A 23,561-nucleotide genomic window follows, 5' to 3' on the forward strand; every position below is an offset into this window, starting at 1 on the left:
AGCAGGCCCAAATTCCCAAGGCTATCTAGGGTCTGTAATATAAGTCGCCGTTTACTGTTGCTTAGCTCCCATTTCTCTTTCTCTCCTCTCTTCTCTCTCCTTTTCTCTCTCTCTCTCTTCTCTCTTCTCTCTCTCTCCTATTTTTGGTTGAGTGGAGAGTTGTCCTCCTTGGCCCAATTCGGTTTTAACGTTTACAGTGACGTCCCCGCGATGTCTTACATCACCCCTGACGTATTTGCTACCTATCCCTTCCCTACCCCCTTACGTAACTCTGGGTGACACCCCTGAAGCTTCTGTTGCCCCGGGGGGTCTGTGCTGGGACATGGCTATTTTAGTCTTTGCCAGGGGTTTCTGGGGGGGGGGGGGGGGGGTTAGGTCAGCAGCAGCCCCCGATTTCGGGGGGAGGTCAGCAGCAGCCCGAGATTATCAGGGGGAGGTCAGCAGCAGCCCCAGACTATCAGGGGGAGGTCAGCAGCCTCCCAGACTATCAGGGGGAGGTCAGCAGCCTCCCAGATTTATCAGGGGGAGGTCGCACCCTCCCGGGACATCAGGGGGGGTCAGCAGCCGCCCAGACTATCAGGGCCAGGTCAGCAGCAGCCAGACTATAGGGGAGGTCAGCAGCTAAGAACTATGGGGGGAGGTCAGCAGCCGCCCCAGACTATCAGGGGCAGGTCAGCAGCAGCCCCAGACTATAGGGGGAGGTCAGCAGCCTCCCAGACTATCAGGGGAAGGTCAGCAGCCCCCCAGACTATCAGGGGAGGAGGGGGTAGGAGGCCATCAACCTCAAGTGAGGGACGACCAGGGTTATACACATGGCCGGGCCCCACATACTGGTTGCCGGGGCAAAGGGTCTTGGTTAAGTTGGCCTGGCCGGGCCCCAGGCAAAATGCGCCCCCCTTGACCCCCACGAGGCAAGCGACCCCCACGTACGACCCTAAACCCCCACGAGGCAAAGCGCCCACGTACGACCCCCCTTGACCCCCGCGGGGCAAGGACACCCACTTTACGCCCCCCCCCCTTGACACCCACGGGGCCCAGCGACACCCACGTACGACCCCCTGACACCCGCGAGGAAGCAAAACCCCCACGTACGACCCCCCCCTGAACCCACGAGGAAAGGGGAACACCCAGTACGCCCCCCCTGAAACACGAGGCAAGCGAAAACAAGTACGCCCCCCCTGACACAGAAGGCAAGCGACACACGTACGACCCCTGACACCGGGAGGCAAGCGACCCACGAACGCCCCCCCCTGACCACCACGAGGCAAGGGGGACCCCCAGTACGACCCCCTGACACCCGGAGGCAGCGACACCCAGTACGACCCCCCCTTACCCCCACGAGGCAAGCGAACCAGTACGACCCCCTGACACCCACGAGGCAAGCGACCCCCGTACGACCCCCCTGACACCGCGGGGGAAGGGGACACCCACGTAGGGACCCCCTGAAACCCGCGAGGCAAGCGACACCCACTTTCGCCCCCCTAAACACCGCGAGGCAAGCGGCCCCCACGTACGACCCTGTGAGCATCACCCCAATCGACCTTACCACCCCCCCTCTGTGTCGCCAATAGGCAAGCAACGGCCCAACATTCCCCCCCCCACCCGAAGCTTTAAACGCACGACCCCGGGGACGCCATCAGATTTCTCTCCCCCCCCTCCCTCCCATCCACTAAAAAACCCAAGGGGGAGGAAGTTAGGGGGAGGGGGAGGGAGGGAGGTGGGGGACGTGAGCAGAATCAGCGTCACCCGGATCGTGGTCGGTTGTGAGAAATCCAATGGTTAAGTCCGCCCCTTGGCAATGCGGGCCCCCCCCCACAACGTGTGTGGGTTGGTTGTGTGTGTGTGTGTGTTTTAAAAGGGGTCCCCCAACCCCTTCTGGGGGTTAAAAACCCAAGAGACCCTACCGTCAGAAAAATTGGGTAGCAGTGTAGCCAATACATCTGCGGCATTTGTTAAAATTTCCTCATCATGCTAATGGTTGTACTTGGACAAACCCTGGGGCCCTCACCCTGGCTTGATGATGATGCCGGGTCAGGGCCTGACCAAGGGCTGCCCAACGGGATGGGAAACGAGACGATAGTCGTCAATATGGCAATGGAGGAGAGCAAGAGGAAATTATTTAAACCCAGGATCATTGCATAAACGAGGGTTCGGGGGCGGGTAGGAGCCAAGATAAAGACATGCCCCCTTGTAGGTCATTCTCCCGGGCATTTTCCAGTCCCCACGTCTCTCCGGCCCCGTCCTGACGATGTGGTTAAGCCATCGTTCCGATCAACGTGTTCTGTTGTTTCTGCTTCAAAAAAACGACCAACCCGTCCGTCTGTGTGACCCCAGTGTGACTAGTAGGGTCAAGCGCCATGCACCCCGGCATACGAAGACCACTGACCCTTAAACAGGAAGGGTTATCCCCGTTGACTACCGCCCCAAAAACGTTTATGCAATTTTTGCGGGGGGGGTCCGTCAACGGCGGCACGCCCGTACATTTTCACATATCGGGTGGTCGCATGTCTTAAATGTACGTTTTCGTCAGTAAGTAAAGGGGTCAACCGTAGACACCAAAAGGCGTTCGGCAACAGATCAGCCCTTTCCCCAGTGGGTGCTTTTGGTCAATCCCTTCCCCAAAACAAAACAAACAACGGGAGCCCCTTTGGGGGGCTAAATCGTCAATTGCTGTCCCTTTACCCATATGATCCTCCTCCTTTCCCCTTCCCCTCCTCCCTCTTGACTCGATCCTCTTCTGCATCCTCTCTCCTCTGCCACTCCCCCCTTTCTGCCACCCCGACTCTCCTCTGCCCCCCGACTCCTCCTCGCACTCTGAGTCCTCCCCTGCCCTACCTCCCCCCCGCAAATGGAATCACAGCAGCTGCCGCAAATTTTTTTGAATTAGGAGCCCGAAAACCTTCATTGGACGCATGGCATAAAACCCATAGGTTGGGCAATTCCTCCAAACCCCTCTCCCATCTGACAAGGTGGAGATCCTGACAACCCTCTCCCATAGCCCCACACGAGATCAAGGAAGACCACCCTTCCCCACGGTATTTACCCACCCTTTACCTACACCCCGGGATCCTGTAAAATCCAGCCCACCACCTCAACTTTACCCCTCTGACTGATCCGCCCGCCTACAGCAATTCGCAAGAACCCCCTCACTTATGCACATTTTGTAAACCATACGCCTTCTCCATACCACTCCCTGTATACACTCGCTCAGGCGATGGAGAGGGAGGTAGAAAGCATTGGGTTTAGGTAGTTGAAAGGGGGTGATACTCCGTTTGTGAAAAAACACACACACACACACGTTTTTGTGAACAGCGCTAAACCCACCACACACACAAAAACCCCAATTATGCTGAACCGCGCTCACCCCCCCCCTCCCGTCTGAGGTCATGCAACGCTGCCTAGTTTAACAAAAGGGGCAAACCCCAAAAAGCTTATAGGGTGTTTCAAGTCGAACGCGACGACCTCTGTGTGGTCTTTATATACGATCTCCTGTAGTCTTATTGTTGGATGTTTTCAAGTCTTATCAGATGTGCTGAAGTCTTGTGTGCTGACCTGAAAGCTTAAATGATGCCTTATTACATACCCTGAAGTCAATGCGATGTCTGGAAGCCTTATAGGAAGTCTTATTCGCACCAAAGCATTGTTAGCAAAGGGGTCAGGTTTCCCCTTCTACACCTGTGTAGAAAACAGATTGTGGAGAGAGAGAGAGAGAGAGAGAGAGAGAGAGAGAGAGAGAGAGAGAGAGAGAGAGAGAGAGAGAGAGAGTCTCCCCCCCCCCAATCATTTCTCCATCAAGTTCTGTGGCGCAAGGTTCTTGATCGAATAGTAGCTGCACGTGTGGTAATGATGGTGGAGGAGGTGGTGGAGATGGTGGAGGTGGTGGTGGAGATGTTGGTGAGGATGGTGGTGGTGGAGATGGTGGTAGAGATGGTGGTGATGATGGTGGAGGTGGTGGTGTTAATGGAGATAGTAGTGGAGATGGATCTATTGGTGGAAGAGGTGGTGGTGGAGGTGATGGAGATGGTGTTGGAGATGATGGCGATGGTGCTGGTGATGAAAAGTTCGACAAGTCCAAGTTTAAACCGTCCTGTCATCTTCCCACCTCCAGCCCCAGTGGTAACCTAACCCCCCTCCCCCTCCTCTATCCTACACAACCCGGAGCTACGGGTCACTCACCCACTTGATGTAATTCCGTGTCACGGTAAGGCGAGACCTACCCTGACCAACACTGGTATGAAACACTTGTCATATTCCTTCAGCCATATTGACGAAGGATTAAACTTAAATATTCCATCTTCTTACCTGTCATACACACAAACTGATAAAAACAAAAAATTATAATAATTGCAATAATAATAGTACTGCTACCACTACTAATACTGATAATTATAGTAATAGTAAATAATAATAATAATAATAATAATGATAATAATAATAATAATAACTATAATAACAATAATAATAAATTATAATTATGATTATAATAATAATAATAATAATAATAATAATAATAATAATAATAATAATAATGACCACTTTACTAACTCGCTAACTTCGCCACAACAATAAACAATAACAAAGTAAAAAAAAAAAAAGGAGTATTGTTTATTCTGTCCTCAGTAAACACTTTATCAGAATTCATATATGAAGGTAAACATGAATTAAGAAGACATCGCGATAAACCACTAATTCAATTATCCCGTTTGGTGTAATAACGAAAAGAACGCACCCCCGTCATTCCTAAAGGAACGAACGCCTCACGAACGGATTCGAAGGCAGGCGACAACACCCCAAGGAAGACGTGTTTTTATGCTTGTGTTTTCTTTCACCTTAATTTCACACGCTGGAACACCACCCCACCAGGGCTCTCATGCACCGTCATGCACCCCTATGTTTCCTAATAACACCTCTTGTGCATGACGGTACGACCCTTCTGCATGACGGTACGACCTTGTGCATGACGGTACGACCCTTCTGCATGACGGTACGACCCTAGAGCACGACGGTACGACCCTTGTGCATAACGGTACGACCCTTGTGCATGACGGTATACGACCCTTGTGTATAACGGTACGACCCTTGGGTAGAGCGACCTGACCTTTGACCTAACCCTTATAGGGTCAGGTGAAAGTCCAATTAATCATACACAAGGGTCGTATCGTCGTGCTCAAGGATCGTATACCGTCGTGCTCAAGGGTCGTACCGTCGTACTGAAGGGTCGTACCGTCGTGCTCAAGGGTCGTACCGTCGTACTGAAGGGTCGTACCGTCGTGCTCAAGACATTCCTTTAAAAAAAAGAAAGTCAAATTTCCTAAAAGAACAATCATCGTTCGTGTGACTCTCCCGCGTTCAGGCATCCCATTTTCTCTCCAGTTATTCTGTTATTCCTCGTTTAAAGTCGCTTGTTCCAGATTATCTTATTACCTCTTCAACAGCCTAATCACCTTCCTCTACCTTGTAGTTAATGGCTTTTATTTTTTTTTTTTTTACCACCCTCACGTTTTCTACAAGCCCTCCCACCCACTCCCCATTTTCCATTACCATTTATTTCCCCCATCAAAATCTCCCGTCACTTCCTCGTCTCTCATCACCTCCCCCCCCCCCCCCCTCTCCCTTAATCTCGTCTCTGGTAATTCTCTTCCCTCTGGCATGCCTGAGCAGACCTCGTCACGCGCAACCCATTTTCTCAAATGATCGCAAGAAAAACGGGCGGCGGGACCCGTCCACTCCTCTTGGCGGGCGCATGATAGTGATTACCCACGGGCGCGCGGGGGGGTGGGTGTGTTTCTGTTGCCATTTCAGTCGGAGGAGCGAAAGTGCCGGAAAGAAAGCTGGTAAATGCTGCCTTCTCGCAGCCACAGCAGTCGAAACTGAATGATGGAATAGTTACCCCACAAGCACGTGTATCCGGAGAAAACGGGCTGTCAGTGTGTGTGTGTGTGTGTGTGTGTGTGTGTGTGTGTAATAATCAAAGGAGCGAACCACAGTAATAATCCCTAAATTAAACTGAAATAAGATGAAAATACTGTTTGAAATAAGATGTAAACAACGTCTGAAATAAGTAAACAACCTCTGAAATAAGATGGAAACAACGTCTGAAATTAGAAGTAAACAACGTCTGAAATAAGATTGTAACCATTAACAACTATTATAAGCCTATCAACAACCATTAACAACTATTATAAGCCTATCAACAACCATGAACAACCAGTATAAACCTCATAAAAACCATTAACAACTAGAATAAGGCTCAAACAACCAGCTCACAACAGCCAGCTCACAACAACCGGTTCACAACAACCAGCTCACAACAACCGGTTCACAACAACCAGCTCACAACAACCGGCTCACAACAACCGGCTCACAACAATCAGCTCACAACAACCAGCTCACAACAATCAGCTCACAACAACCAGCTCACAACAACCGGCTCACAACAATCAGCTCACAACAACCAGCTCACAACAACCGGCTCACAACAACCAGCTCACAACAACCAGCTCACAACAACCGGCTCACAACAACCAGCTCACAACAACCAGCTCACAACAACCAGCTCACAACAACCGGCTCACAACAACCAGCTCACAACAACCAGCTCACAACAACCAGCTCACAACAACCAGCTCACAACAACCGGCTCACAACAACCAGCTCACAACAACCAGCTCACAACCAATACACGACTCACAACCAGGCGAGCTGGTTCTGTGAGTGTGGTAGTACCACAACATCAGGATCCACCTGACGACCACATTCCTGGTTGTGGGTGTGGTTGTGATTGCAGGTGAGCTGGCATCACTGTAAGACTTACTTGTGGTTGTAGGGGTTAATGTGGTTGTAGGGGTGAGCTGATGTTGTAGGGGGGTTGACTGGGGTTTTCAAAGGTTGGTTATGGTTGTAATGGGTTGACAAAGGTTGTTAAGAGGTGGTGGGTTAAGGTTGTAAGGGGTCGGGGGAGGGTTGATTGTGGTTGTCAGTGGTTGGTTATGATTGTAATAGGGTTGGCTATGGTTGTAAAGGGGTTGATTGTGGTTGTCAGTGGTTGGTTATGATTGTAATGGGTTGGCTATGGTTGTAAGAGGGGTTGATTGTGGTTGTTATAGGCTAATAATGGTTGCTGGGAGTTGGTTATAATTGATAACTAGCAGATGTAGTAATTAATAAACATACAAGTGTGTTCAACAGGCAAATCCCACTCCTTCATGGTATATTGAACATGTTCATTACAACACTAGAGGAACAACAGTGTTTCTAAAGGCACTTGTGTTGTAAACCTCGACGGTAAACAAGACGAAAAAAAACAACAAAAGTTATACATATTGCGATTATATATGAAGTGTTGCAAACGGTGAAACTGGAGAGGTGACGGCACCTCAGTGTTGCCAACGCCTCTGCAATGATACGCCTTTTGGTGTCTTGAACACTTGAGCACGACGGTACGACCCTTGAGCACGACGGTACGACCCTTGAGCACGACGGTACGACCCCTGAGCACGACGGTACGACCCTTGAGCACGACGGTACGACCCTTGAGCACGACGGTACGACCCTTGAGTACGACGGTAAGACCCTTGAGCACGACGGTACGACCCCTGAGCACGACTGTACGACCCCTTGAGCACGACGGTACGACCCTTGAGCACGACGGTACGACCCTTGAGCACGACGGTACGACCCTTGAGCACGACGGTACGACCCTTTGAGCACGACGGTGCGACCCCTTGAGCACGACGGTACGACCCTTGAGCACGACGGTACGACCCTTGAGCACGACGGTACGACCCTTGAGCACGACAGTACGACCCCTTGAGCACGACGGTACGACCCTGGAGCACGACGTTCCGACCCTTGAGCACGACGGTACGACCCCTTGAGTACGACGGTACGACCCCTTGAGCACGACCCCTTGAACAAGACGGTGCGACCCCTTGAGCACGACGGCACGACCCCGTAGCACGACGGTACGACCCTTGAGCACGACGGTACGACCCTGGAGCACGACGGTACGACCCTTGAGCACGACGGTACGACCCTTGAGCACGACGGTACGACCCTGGAGCACGACGGTACGACCCTTGAGCACGACGGTACGACCCCTTGAGCATACAGTATACCGCATCTCCACACTACCTTAATACAGTATACTGTATCTCCACACTACCTTAATACAGTATACTGTATCTACATACAATCCTGTATAGCTCGCAAAATGCTCGAACTCCTCTCCAGTATACAGTAGACCACGTGAACTGTATAATGACCAGAGTATACCAGGGTATACACTACACCCTCCCAGGGTGTATGAAAGCCCTGTATACCTCCATGTGTACTGTATATTCCCGTGTATGAATTCCCCGACTGGCGACCATGTATGCTATACAATGACTCCCCTATGCGCGCGCGCGCGCACACACACACACACACACACACAACAGATCACTGACCCTGGGTACGTACGTGTACGAGACCTGAGTGTATTGGAGACACAGGTGTCTGGGGGTCAAGTGTGTGTGTGTGTTGCTTCTGTCCTGATGATCTTTTGAACGGTTACTAAGCTACACCCACAGGTCTTGTCCTACACCCACAAGTCCTCTCCTACACCCACAGGTCCTTCCCCTACACCCACAGGTCCTCCCCTACACCCACAGGTCCTCCCCTACACCCACAGATACTCCCCTACACCCACAGGTCCTCCCCTACACCCACAGGTGCTCCCCTACACCCACAGATACTCCCCTACACCCACAGATACTCCCCTACACCCACAGGTCCTCCCCTACACCCACAGGTCCTCTCCTACACCCACAGGCGAAGGAGTTAATGGATGCGTCACTTGGGCGGGTGACAGGTGGGTAACCTGATCTACCTCTGGCTCGCCTCTGATTCACCGCCTCCTGGGAACTCACCACACCCCCACTCCCCTCAGCCCCACCATGTGATTCACCCACACTCCCCCTCAGCCCCTACCCATGTGTTTCCCCACCCCCCTCCCCTCAGCCCTAACCATGGATTACCCCCACTCCCCTCAGCCAGCCTCACCAGTGATCACCCCCACCTTCCCCTCCACCGCCCTACATGTGATTCACCCACCACCTCCCCAGCAGCTACCATGTGAATACCACCACCTTCCCCTCAGCTCTTACCATGTGATTCACCACCCACCCACCTCCCCCTCCAGCCAGCCCCTCACCCATGTGAATCACCCACCCACCTTCCCCCTCCAGCCCTTACCATGTGATTCACCCACCCACCCACTCCCCCTCCAGCCCCTCACCCATGTGATTCACCCACCCACCTCCCCCTCCAGCCCCTCACCCAAGGCCTTATGTACATCTGTGCCACATACACAAGGTCCTACGTGCATCTGTGCCACACACATACACACACACACAAGGCCCTACGTACGTCTGTGCCTCACACACACAAGGCCCTACGTACATACATTCCAGATCTGGGCTTGAAAAAAATAAACTGGGCCAACCGGACCAAGAAGATCTAACCGGATCTATAAGGATTAACCGGACCCATAAAACAGAGAGAGAGAGAGAGAGAGAGAGAGAGAGAGACCCGGCAACTGTAGAGGGGTGTAAATATAAACATTAGGTATGTGAGAGTTTGATCTTTGAGTTCCCGAGATTCATGTGAGTTCCCGAGACTCATGTGAGCTCCAGGGATTTATGTGAGTTCCCAGAGATTCATGTGAGTTCCCAGAGACTCATGTGAGTTCCAGGGATTCATGTGAGTTCCCAGAGATTCATGTGAGTTCCCAGAGACTCATGTGAGTTCCAGGGATTCATGCGAATTCCCAGAGATTCATGTGAGTTCCCAAGACTCACGTGAGTTCCAAGAGACGCACGTGAGTTCCACAAACTCACGGGAGTTCCACAGACTCATGTGAGTTCCAGGGCCTCGGGTGACTTCCAATGATCCATGAGAGCTCCGGAGCCCCATGTGAGTCCCCAGAAACTCATGTGAGTCCCAGAAACTCATGTGAGTCCCAGAAACTCATGTGAGTTCCAGCTTCGTGACCCGCTACACCTGGCACCTCCCAGTCACACCAGCAGATACTATAGAATAAACAACAACACATTATTTACCTTCTGATGAAGATGAGAAGCGACGCCTCTGGCTCCCTGTAGCCCCAAAGGATCCCACAGTCCCCAAACTGGGAGCCGATGGGGTCGTCCCCGTGTCCCTCCCCTGTCTTACGCACTCCCACCTGGAGTAATATGATAGTCCCAATAGAAGGGTTGCTGAGCCCTATACAGGAGGCGCTGGTCTGGGGTGGTGAAGCGTATCTGACACACACACACACACACACGGTGGGTCCCAAAGGATCCCACAGTCCCCAAACTGGGAGCCGATGGGGGGTCCCCTCCCCTGTCTTACGCACTCCCACCTGGAGTAATATGATAGTCCCAATAGAAGGGTTGCTGTGCCCTATACAGGAGGCGCGGGTCTGGGGTTGGTGAAGCGTATCTGACACACACACACACACACGGTGGGTCCCAAAGGATCCCACAGTCCCCAAACTGGGAGCCGATGGGGTGTCCCCTCCCCTGTCTTACGCACTCCCACCTGGAGTGATATGATAGTCCCAATAGAAGGGTTGCTGTGCCCTATACAGGAGGCGCTGGTCTGGGGTGGTGAAGCGTATCTGACACACACACACACACACGGAAGGTCGACCCACACTGAGCACGGGGGTCGGTGATCCACTAAGGCGGGGTCCATCTGTTATCTATCTACACTACAGTTGCTGCTGCTGCTGTTATCAGGTACATGATGACGGTGTTCAGATAACGGGGGATACCCCCAGCGGGGATGTGTTAACCCGCCCCAGCCGCCCCTCCTCGCCCCGTGTTTTGCCCCGTGTTTCAATATATCGAATGGCAATAACCAGAGTTGACATTACCTGACACTGATCATAAAATACAGGCGCTCAATCTCAGGGTCTTCTTATCAGTATAGCCTCTTGTAGGGGGGGGGGGACCTTACAAGACCATGGCAAACAAGGACAGTGTCTTCTAACAAACAAGAATATGGCAAACAAGGACAGTGTCTTCTAACAAACAAGAACATGGCAAACAAGAACAGTGTCTTCTAACAAACAAGAATATGGCAAACAAGGACAGTGTCTTCTAACAAACAAGAACATGGCAAACAAGAACAGTGTCTTCTAACAAACAAGAACATGGCAAACAAGAACAGTGTCTTCTAACAAACAAGAACATGGCAAACAAGGACAGTGTCTTCTAACAAACAAGAACATGGCAAACAAGAACAGTGTCTTCTAACAAACAAGAACATGGCAAACAAGAACAATGTCTTCTAACAAACAAGAACATGGACAAATTAAAAACAAAAAATAGGTTTATAAATGCTTACAAAGTTTACATCACCACCATTTTTGTTGATGTTTGACTACTTCACTCTCAAAACCCACCAGGTTTCTCATCAAATTGTAGAGGAAGGAATCTGAAATGATCCAACACGTATGTGAACATGTCTCTGTGTACCAATCATCATCACTTCGGGTGCAGGAAGCTGGTAGAAACAGCCACATCCAACATGGGGCGAGGGGGAGGGAAAGGAGGCGAGAGAGGAGGGGGTTGGTGTGTGTGTGTGTGTGTGTGTGTGTGTGTGTGTGTGAGGGGGTTGTTATCATCATCAACCCCCCCCCCCTTCCTCCATCCCCCATCCGCCACCACCTCCACCTTTGAACTTTTTGCTTCAAAATCAACATATTCGATATTATGACATTTCTAGACTTGAAATACTCATTTAACATGTATCATAATGCTCTGAAATGACCGATATATCATCAGTATGATGCCGAAAACACAAAAAATATTTTGAAATTGGTGAACAAGTTCCATATATATATATATTATATATATATATATATATATATATGTGTGTGTGTGTGTGGTGTGTGTGTGTGTCATGACTTAACCCCTCGGTTCTCTAGGCCGGAGATCTAATACACATTTGTAAGACAAGGCAGGAGAGGGCGTGATGTTATCAATATCTTATCGGATACTAAAGATAAGGCCAGACACGTCACCTTAACCCTAATCCCCCCCCCCATGAGCATGACGGTGCAGCCCTTGGAGGACGAAGGGACGACCCTTGAGCACGGCATTACGACCGTTAGGTATAATGGCCTCGTTAAAAGCCAGATTATCATACCAGGTTCGTACCGCTGTGGTATTACCTGCTTCAGTAATTCTAACAGCTGTACGTTAATTCTCAATACCATATGGTAATAGCGTACGACATCTCGATACCATAACCATCAATACCATATGATAACTCTCCCTACTGTACGATAATTCTCCATACTATACGATAGCACCATACTGTACGATAATTCTCCGTACCGTGCGATAACATCACACGTACGATAATTCTCAGTATCAAATAACACGTCAAACTGTGCGACAATTTTCCATTTCGTACTATAGCTCTCCATACTGTACGATATTTTCATACCGAACGGTAACTCTACAATAACTTAACATCGTACGATAATTCATTACCATATAACCCTAAAGTACAATAACTCTCGGATTCGTACGATACGTCTCGCTGCTGCTGCATTAGACTGGCTTCCGTACAACAAATCTGGCTGCTGCTCCCACATCCTAGGAAGATGTATGGCTTATTTCGCTGCCATACAAGAATTCGCTGTGAATTCTACGATATCTTTTACCAGCGTGAGATAACTTTCAGTCACTGTACGATAACTATTCCTGCCACACCAAAATGTTTCTAGTTCTAAGCCAACATTTCCCGTTGCACACCTGTTCTAGAACATTCAGTTCACCGTGTCACAAAAGGTGTTATTATCCCCTTGCACAAGACGATGCTCGATAATTGTCACCTGTGCACGGTGTCGTGAAAGCAGTTTGAGCGGCAAAATTTCCCTGCCGTAGGCGAAGCGTTCCAACGACAACACATCCTGCACAATAACTTTCAAAAGCTCTCATAATCTTATTAAGAAACTATCTTTTGTTTTTTTTTTTTGCTATAGACAATCGCTTCCACAACTGTGGCCTGTAACCATCACTTTACATAACGATACTTTTCTAACTTTCCACAACAATCGTACACCTGTGCTTTTATAATTTTTTTTTTCATGTCGCGAGACAATTTTCAAATAATTTTGGCAGTTGTAAATGAATCTCTCGAGCTGGATAACTCACGCTAAAGTCTATCTTGTAAGTACATATTACTTCTTTTCTTTCTTTTTTTTTTTCGACATACTGCAGTTCGACAACTCTCGCTGCCGTATGATGCTTTTCCTCTTTGAGGCTGCTGGTGTATGACAATCATCAGATACATAATGAATATATAGTTTCTAACACTACGTCTTTAGTCAAACTTATTTCCTCGGGAAAATTAAGAACTAGAAGAACAATCCCACTTAAGCAGACTCACTTTTAGAGATCATTTTATTCTCAAATTAGAAACATCTTCCACGGAAGAGAACCATCACGAAAGTCCGCCATGGTAACATATGCTCGGACGCATCATCAAAACTATCGTTTGAGCTGCAGGAGAAATTCTCATTTAGCAAGAAACGTAAAATCATAACCTTGCTTTTCACGCTTATCTTTCTCTAACATCCGAATGTCACACTCACCGTTTTCTTCTCTCTTCTAGCAGATGTTAATCTAAAGTTAATATCTCAATCAAAAGTTAATATTAGCGGGAGATAATTTTTTTTGTGTTCTTAAACTTTTTAAAGTGGTACGACCCTGCGGTGATGAGCGGGAACAAATGGCGGGACGGGTTGCTATTACCGTCTAAATAAGACGCACGCTTGATTAAAGTAATTAAAATCAGGTGCAGTAATTAAGGTGAGAGGGAAGGGTAACATTTAAACAAGATGAATGGGACCAGTTAATGTCTGTCTCTCTACTTGTTCCAAAATGTTTCGTACACACACACACACACACACACACTGCCTCGTCGGCGTTCCAATAGGCGCTCATAAAAGGAGTTCTATTCCATACAAAGAGTTCTATTCCATAAAAGGAGTTCTATTCCATACAAGGAGTTCTATTCCATACAAGGAGTTCTGTTTCATACAAGGAGTTCTAATCTATACAAGGAGTTCTATTCCATACAAGGAGTTCTATTCTAACCTAACCCAGTCTTCCCCCCTTCCACTGGCCAATCAGCAGAGGGCCGGGCCCCTCTGTTGTGAGAATGACCCACAATTGGATGACCTCATGCAGACCTTAACACGAGCAGCTTACCATCTCTCCAGTGTCGTCTGGCCCTCAACACGATGCCCGCGTTGCTCTAGGAGAGTCTTGCGTTCGATTAGAACGACAATGACACCGGGAGAGTCTTGCGTTCGATTAGAACGACACTGACACTCCAAATCAGAGCGACTCTTATTGAACAGTCTGGCGATATGTGGACTAACATCTACCATCCCTCCACCTCGTTAAGACTCGTCAACCACCCCTCCACCTCGTTGAACTCACCAACTACCCCTCCACCTCGTTAAGCTGCCTTAACCATCAGCACGTAGCTGGAGGCAAGACCTGGAGGGCTCACGCCTTCGTCGTCTGTACCAAAAAGCTGTTGAGGTAATCCTCCAAGACACAGCATGAGCCCCAGGGCTGAGGACAGGTAGTCCCCCTCTCTCCAGAGCTGAGGAGAGGTAGTCCCCTCCTCTCTCTCCCCAGGGCTGAGGAGTAGTAGTTCCCCTCTCTCTCTCCCCAGGGCTGAGGAGAGGTAGTCCTCTCTCTCTCTCTCTCTCTCTCTCTCTCTCTCTCTCTCTCTCTCTCTCTCTCTCTCTCTCTCTCTCCACACACACACCTTCCAGTCCCTCAACCTGTTGCGTCCCACGGGGACACGAGGCTGGGATACTTAACACTTCCTCATCCCGTGATACATGATGCCCTGATGTATGCATGTATCTGCTCGAGGGAGGGAGTGAGGGAGTGAGGGAGGGAGGGAGGGAGGGAGGTCAAGGAACCTCACTCGGGCATCAGCATTTGACAACACCGCCTCCCGTCTATCAAAATCCTCCATAGATTTAGACCATCGCTTACCATACCGTCATCAACCACACCTAGATTGTTAGCCAGGCATAACAGCCTTGTTTCTACCCCCCCCCCCCCCCCCGTCACACTCCTACTGTCTCATGAGACAGACGACAGACCCCTCCAGCCTCCCACAAGTTGCTCCGTACATCAAACTACCAGCCCTGTCCCACCCTCTACTGTCTCACTGGGCCCCAGCCTCTCACAAGTTACTCCGTCCACCAAACTTCCAGCCCCGTCCCACCCCCTTCTGTCTGACTGGGGCCCCCTCAACCCCTCCAGGTTCTCCAGTCCATCTAGCTTCTCCACGTGACTTTGGAAAATGAGTGAAGCCACAGGGAGCACTTTAGCACCACCACCGTCAGCTCAGCCACGTATCTTCCCTACCTTCTTCGTGAACAAACGTGGACGCCCTCCACCTGACCACATACCATAAACACCACAACTTCTTCCTCCTGGACCTCATCTGCGCTTGGCCACACACCACCGTACATGATGGTGAACGAGGGCACGTAAAAATCATCCTCGGTGCCTCTTTAACACCAACTACACAGAGGCGCTCAACACACCGTGGGTCTTCCAGACTCTCTCCAGTCATCGCCTGGACCTCATCCGCCGACTCATGATGAAGCTACTACACCACCACTCGCCATCGTCATCTCCTGCCACCAGAGATCCTTCGTCCCCAAGTTACAGTTCGGTACCACAACCACACCCAGTCCATCATCCAAGCTGGTACAGACCATTACAAGAACAGCTCCATCCCAACCATTGTGAACATCATTAAAAATGGACTACCACCCAAACGTTTGTGTAAAACAGCATTGTTATATCACTCCTTATCAAAATAATAATAATAATAATAATAACAATAATAATAATTATCATTATTATCAATCACCAAGGAAGATGCCAGACGCACGATGACTGACCCCCATTTGCCCAATAAATCATCCACTTCCTAAACAGGAGAGAAACTTCTGGCTGCTGCCAATGATACATTTTCGGAAAACACAAAACAAAACAAAAAAAAAATATGTCAGTCTTGAACGAAAAGACTGAGCCGTCAATATACGAGGTATGAAGAGAAATAATGGCGGGGTTGAGTGGTTATCACCATGGAACAATGGCATCCAGCGAGCAGACGAGAAGGTACGGAGGGACAGAATCTGCTAGTATGTACAGACAATCTATAAATCATATTCTCCATATGTAATTAGTCCCAATATAGACCTATGGTTCATCCTAGTATCAAACACTTAATTACTTTACAAAGACTTTCCATCCTAGTATCAAACACTTAAATACTTTACACAGGGACTCCATCCTGGTATCAAACACTTAATTACTTTCCACAGTGACTTTCCATCCTAGACTCATACACTTAAATACTTTACACATGGACTTTCCATCCTAGTATCAAACATTTAACTACTTTACACAGTGACTTTCCATCCTAGTCTCATACACTTAAATACTTTACACAGCAACTTTCCATCACTACTTTACACAGTGACTTTCCATCCTAGTCTCATACACTTAAATACTTTACGTAGGGACTTTCTTCCGCCTCGAAAAACCCGACCATACCGACATACTACCACGAATTAGAAAAAGGTTAAAGCGACGCTTCTCTTCCCACGGGTCGCTAACCACTACCAGCAGTGGTTATGGAAGGTAATTAGCCCCAGCAAATGTCAGTCGTTCATGGCTTAATTACGACCGGTCAGCTGTGGATAGGTTCAGAACCCGGTGTACCACCTCCCTGAACACGACGGTACGACATTTGAGTACGACGGTACGACCCTTGATCATGACGGTACGAACCTTGAGTACGACGGTACGACCCTTGATCACGAAGGTATGACCCTTGAGTACAACGGTACGACCCTTGAGCATGACGGTGCGACCCTTGAACACGACGGTGCGACCCTTGAGCACGAAGGTACGACCCTTGATCACGAAGGTATGACCCTTGAGTACAACGGTATGACACTTGTACACGACGGTACGACCCTTGAACACGACGGTACGACCCTAGAGCATGACGGTGCGACCCTTGAACACGACGGTACGACCCTTGAACACGACGTTACGACCCTTGAGCACGACGTTACGACCCTTGAACACGACGGTACGACCCTTGAGCATGACGTTACGACCCTTGAACACGACGTTACGACCCTTGATCACGAAAGTACGACTCATGAGCACGACGGTATGACCCTTGTATACAACGGTACAACCCTTGGGTGGCCTAGCATCTGACCTGACCCTTTTAGGGGTCGTACCGTCGAAACTAAAGGTCGTAGTGTTGAAGCCAAAAGGTCGTACTGTTGGAGGAGTCATTACATTTCCCCCGTGCAATCAGGTCGTCTGGTCGTATGTCCTAGGATTCTTCACTCTCAAAATCCTTTAAGAAAAAGCTCTCTCTCTCTCTCTCTCTCTCTCTCTCTCTCTCTCTCCCCCGACGACCTGGGACGTTCAAGTGTTCTCTGAGGTTCGGAGTTGCCTCCTCCTGGCATCTCCCAACCCAAGATAATGGACGGTAAAGTTGGGTATAATGGACGGTAAATATAGACTTTCTATTTTCACTTGACAAATAGGCATATTTGTCTTTCCTTCCTCAACACCACGGCTCAATCCGCGCGTTTTCTTATCCCTCCAACGTGTATCCGACTATTCCCATACTTTATTCCCTATTTCTTAACCAATTTCCTCTTAACCAATTATTGACAGACATACACAGTCCCTATTTCAATCAGCTACAAGCATGGGGTGCACAAAGTGCCACACCCACCCCAGTGTAATTGGTTGCGAAGTTAATGGTACTAGCCAGAGTACAAAGACATTCTCTAGGTCACAATTTCAAGCGGCAGTACCATCAATTACCAATACCAACATAAGAAAAGAAGGTCAAATTGGCTAAGGCAATCCTATTATTACCCGATATGTTATTATTGCCTGTCACTATGAACAGTATCATTGTCATCTTCAGTCGACGCAATCAGTCTTCTCTCTCACCATCACCAGTCAGGACTGCTGTCACTATCACACTCACCATCACTGTGAAACACCACAGTCATCACTGTCACCATCAAAATCAGGCATCGGTAGATCATCTGCATCATTATCAGTCATGATCAGCCACATTCACAGTCTTCATTCACTATCACTGTCACTATCACTCATCAATCATTATCGCTGTCACCATCAGATATTACAGTCACTATCATCACCAGAATCATTACAATCACAATCATTATCACCATCACAATAAATCACAGTCACTACCATCATCATCGCAGTCATGATAATCACTATCAACTGTCACCATCACACATCAGCATCACATTCACAATCAATTGCAGTGTTCCCAGGTCATTCTGAGCATTCGAATCTTTACCATACACTTCACTATCAGTATCTTAAGATACTATATACTTCACCATCAGTATCTCAGATACTATATATTTCACCCTCCACACCATACTCGGTTAATGACATGGAGATATCCTCATGTACTTCACAAACAACACTATTTCACTATCATTTTCACCATCTAAAAAGGTTATTCACTCTGTTGGCCAGCGTCGTCACTATCTTCACTTTCATCACCGTTCGTTTCATGTCATCATCATTCATCATCCCACGTTAGTCAAAGCCTGCCACACGATAATTCATCTTGTATACCCAAAATGCCTCCTTGTCCCACTGCAGTTTAAAGCACATCACAAATACCATCTTAATAACAAGCAATTATCACTGATGTCATCAAGTCTTTAAGCAATTATACACCAAGAATCATATTACCTTAAACGCCGGGGGGGGGGGGTACTTAATAACCCCTGGTGATTAGTGGTAAAGTTAATATGGTGGCAGCTTTAATGAGGTGTTGATATGCCTCATAGAGACATGAAATATGAGCAGGGTTGAGACGGAAGGTGGACGGGGATATGGGTCCTGTAGTGTGTGATATTAGTGGGACGAGAGTACCGGATCCCCTGTGTGCGAGAGGCGCGTAAGAAAGGGGGTGCGACAAGTGTGTGCGACAGAAGTTACAAAAAGTTTGTGACAGGAGTTCGACATGGTTGAGATAAGGAGTTCGACAGATCTGCGACAAGGGTTCGACGAGCTGCGACATGGGGTTCGACAGGGGTGCGACAAGGATTCGACGAGAAGTGACTCGGGTTCGACGGGATGCGACAGAGGTTCGACGGGTTGCGACAGGTCCCAAAGACGTACCTGCACTCCACTGTCATGGCAAGTGGTGCTGGCAGAGCACTCTGGGGGGTGGCTCTCGGTCGTCCTGTGGTGCTGAGCACTCCTCACAAACTGGGTAGGCGGCGCTGTGCAAGGAGAGCGACTACCACCTCCAGCGGACGGCTATACGGCTCACTGCCTTCTGGCCTGTCCAGCCCCTCGTGAGCACCTAGGTACCTACCTTCCGCGCTGCCGCCACCACCACCACCACCACCCACACCTCCACCACCACCCGCTAGCGCCGCCCACAGGGCACACCGGGTGGGGAGGAGGAAGGGGGGAGGGGTGTCACTCCCGCACACATGGGGCGGTGGGGGGAGAGGGGCCACTCCCGCACACACGGGGCGGCGGGATGTGTGTGTGTACATACGGGCGGGCACGTACGCAGGCAGCAGGGGGTATGTGCTGGTTAGATTAGGTAGGAAGCAAAGCTGAAGGCTGGCGAGGGTATGTGTGAGTTAGGGAGGGTATTACTGAGCTAGGGAGGGTAGGAGGGAATCAGGGAGGGTATGTATGCAGGCAACAGGAGGGAACCACTCATGAGCCAGGGAGGGTAGATGTGTCAAGGAGGTTAATGATGAGCCAGGGAGGGTACCGATGGACCAGGAGATAAATGTGAACCAGGAACAAAAAGCTTGTTAGGGAGAGTACTAATGAGCTAGGGAGAGTAGTTATAAGTCAGGAAGGGTACTAACGAGCTACAGAGGGTAACTGTGAGTTAAGGTGCGAATTGGTGAACCAGGGAGAGCAGGATGTGAATCAGGGAGGGTACTGGGAGAGTACACGTGAGTGAGGGAGGGTTCTGATGAGTAAGGGAGGGGTACTAGTAAGCCAGGGAGGGTTCTGGTGAGGCAGAGAGGTTATTATGTGTCAGGGAGGGCCACGAACGGAAGACACGAGTAAGGGAGGGTACATGCGACCCAAGGAGAGTACATGTGACCCAGGGAGGGTACATGTGACCCAGGGAGGGTACATGTGACCCAGGGAGGGTACATGTGACCTAGGGAGGGTAGAGATGAGATAGGGAGGGTTAACACGACTTAAGAGAAGGGCAGACATGACTTAGGGAAGGTAGACATGAGTCAGGGAGGACATATGTGACTCTGGTGAGGTAAAGGTGAATACTCAGGTTGTGCCTCATCCCATAACACCCGCTGCACTGTCTGTACATTCTCAGTAACACATCATGTATGCGCTTCAACTGGCATGGTTACCGCAGGGGGCATCTATCTACCAAAGATGAAGTCCAGACCCATAAGTAGACACTTGTAGCTTTCCCATGACACGTCAAATGCCAACCTCTCTGTCAGGGGGAGAAACAGGTCAGACCCAAGCGTGTGAGGCCTGTCCAAGGTAGGTGAGTGAGTGCACTGAGGTAGCATGGACCGAGTGTAACAATTGAGTGGGTCTGGGTGGCTTTGGACTTCCTTGCCTGGGTAAGTGCGTTGGCTATAAGGACGTATATGAGTTTTTAAAGCAAGCCTGTCTCCCTGAATCTATAGAGAGGCAGGTAACGTATGAAAAGGCCACACACTCGTGTGCAAAGGAGAGAGAGAGAGAGAGAGAGAGAGAGAGAGAGAGAGAGAGAGAGAGAGAGAGAGAGAGAGAGAGGAAAACATGAGTAATGTAGGAAAACATGTGTAATGTACACTCGTGCAGTCAATATTATCGTAATCTGTTCAACACTGGTATTACAAAATAAAAAGAAAAATGCATAATAGTCATTTAAATGTTTCTGAAGGCTGGACAGACCTTCCTGGAATACTGGCGTCAGAATATAGATAAATATTGAGTACCCTAATGGCTGAAACAAGCTTGGCCCCGCCCACTATCATATAAACAGAGACGCCGATTGGGTAAGGGCAAAATGACGTAGGCGTGTTATGACTACACAGCTTACTCATTGGCTGCCCCCCGCATGACGTCACCGCTTAGAGACGCGAAAGCATTGAAAAATAGACCATAGTAACACTGTTTTAGGACATGGTTTATAAATGTATGATATTAAGAGATCTCAGATTCCCTTAAAATGACAGTTTAAAAGCGTTAGGTATTTAATTCCATTCTTTATTCACACACACACACACACACACACACACACACACACACACACACACATTAAACGCCCTTCTTGCATGGGTAACCCCACAAGGCACAACAACCCCCACCCCCCTCCATTCCCCTTTCCACCACCCGCTTCTGCAAGCGCACCAACCCCCCAACCCCCCGCGAGCCTCTCCAGGAGCTACACGTCTCTTATGAGCGACTCACAGGAAAGGAAAAAAAAAAATAATAATAATAATCGAAGCCTCAGCTTCGCAATGTTTGATTAAGCGAGACCTTTCCCACCTCCCTCCCTCTTCCTCCACCCCCGATCCCCCTCCCCCTCTCTCTCTCCCTCCCCCCCCCAACTGCCGTTCATCTGGGTACGAAGGGAGAGGGGAGGGGGAAGGGAGGGGGGAAGGGGAGGGAGGAAGAGATAGGCTTAAAGCTAACCAGTTCTGTCTCTCTCGTTTTTAGTATCTACACTCACATCACCCCCCCCCTCCCGCCCGCCCCCTCCCCCTCCTCACCCACCACTGTGATGCACCCCCACCTTTCTCTCTCTCTCTCTCTCTCTCTCTCTCTCTCTCTCTCTCTCTCTCTCTCTCTCTCTCTCTCCCCCTCACATACACTGTGGGTTTTACCTACACCCCCAACACACCCCCGTCAAAATGGAGGGTATGGTTTGCGTCACACATGTGGCCTGATATTTCAGTTCCTTCATGGGTTTGTCTCTCCTTTGGGTACGGTGTCTCCTGTCAGTCGTGACTCCGTCACATCTCTAATAATCCCCGTCACACACGCGTTTCATTCCGGTATTCCTCTCCGTCATACACATGCTTCATTCCTATATCCCTCCCTGTCATACACCTGTTCCATTCCTACATCCCTCCACGTTAAACACCTGTTCCATTCCTGTATCTCTCTCCGTCACACACCTGTTCCATTTCTGTATCCTTTCCGTCACACACCTGTTCCATTCCTGTATCTATCCCTCTCCGTCACACACCTGTTCCATTCCTATAACTATCCCTCCCCGTCACACACCTGTTCCATTCCTATATCCCTCCATGTCACACACCCCGTCCCGTTCCAGAGCCATCTCCGTCACACATACCCCAAGCCTTTTCTCCGTGACACTCCTGTTCCGTCCCGTATCCCACCCTCCCCTCCCACCGTCACACACCTGTCCCGCGCCTCCTGAAGGTGGTGGTGGAAGAGGAAATGGTGGCGCCCCCTCCCTCAGTGCGTCACCAGGGCGTCCTCCGTCACAACAACACCATGGCAGGCCAGGGTATGCTGGGAGAGCCCACCCTGAACTGGTATAACCTGCCCATGGAACCGTAACCCAAGCTCACCCACCCACCCACCGCCCGACCTAATGAACACTGGCAAAACTGGAGCTGCACCCTGGGCCCAGGTGGGTGGGAAAAAGAAAAAGGGAGGGCAGTAGTTCTGGTGGTGTTTTTGGGTGGGTGTATGTGTTGGTAGGTGGTGGGCGGGTGTAGGTGGGTGGGTGGTGGTGGTGGTGGGCGGTAGTTCAAGTGGGTGGGTGGGAGCTTGTGATGTTTTTGGGTGGGCGTAGGTGGTGGTTGGTGGCGGGTGTGGGTGGTATCTGAGGGTGTTGATGGTGGGCGGGTGTGGGTGGTAGTGATAGGTGGACGAGTAATAACAATAATGATAGTAACAATAAAAATAATAATAATAATAATGATAATAATAATAATAATAATAATAATAATAATAATAATAATAGTAACAGTAATAATAATAATGATAATAATAATAATAATGATAATAATAATGATATTAATAACAATAATAATAATAATAATAATAATAATAATAATAATAATAATAATAATAATAACAACAACAACAACAACAACAACAACAACAATAATAATAATAATAATAATAATAATAATAATAATAATAAAAGATGAGTTGAATTCCATTCATAGGCTGATAATATAAAGTGAAAAAAATACACGTAAAATTAACATCGGTATTATAATGAGGGGGGGAAGATGGGGTAGGGGTTATGCATTCTTACACTATCAATGGCGTGGCTGTCAATTGATTATATTCATAATGATCACAATGGTTGGGATGGGGCTGTTCTTGTAGCGATCTGTACCAACTCGATATGGTTTTAGGTGCCGAACTGCAACTTGGGGACGAGGG

The 23,561-nt window shown here is 49.0% G+C and overlaps 1 protein-coding gene across 4 annotated transcripts in view; it reads right to left on the reverse strand.

The window, feature by feature from the left end:
* Positions 1–23,561, reverse strand: part of LOC139750999 (uncharacterized) — a 221,989-nt gene that overhangs the window by 123,587 nt on the left and 74,841 nt on the right. The window contains exon 1 of one of the 4 annotated variants that reach the window (XM_071666047.1): positions 19,314–19,539. The exons of 2 other annotated variants lie outside the window; for them this stretch is intronic. In XM_071666047.1, coding sequence (XP_071522148.1) covers positions 19,314–19,330 — 17 coding nt within the window. In that variant the 5' untranslated portion in view covers positions 19,331–19,539. Of the gene's footprint in view, positions 1–19,313; positions 19,540–23,561 lie in introns of those variants that run through there. One more of the 4 variants, XM_071666046.1, reaches the window with a different exon arrangement.

The sequence above is a fragment of the Panulirus ornatus genome, chromosome 10, assembly GCF_036320965.1.
Source record: "Panulirus ornatus isolate Po-2019 chromosome 10, ASM3632096v1, whole genome shotgun sequence".
In the NCBI taxonomy this organism is placed as follows: Eukaryota; Metazoa; Arthropoda; class Malacostraca; order Decapoda; family Palinuridae; genus Panulirus; species Panulirus ornatus.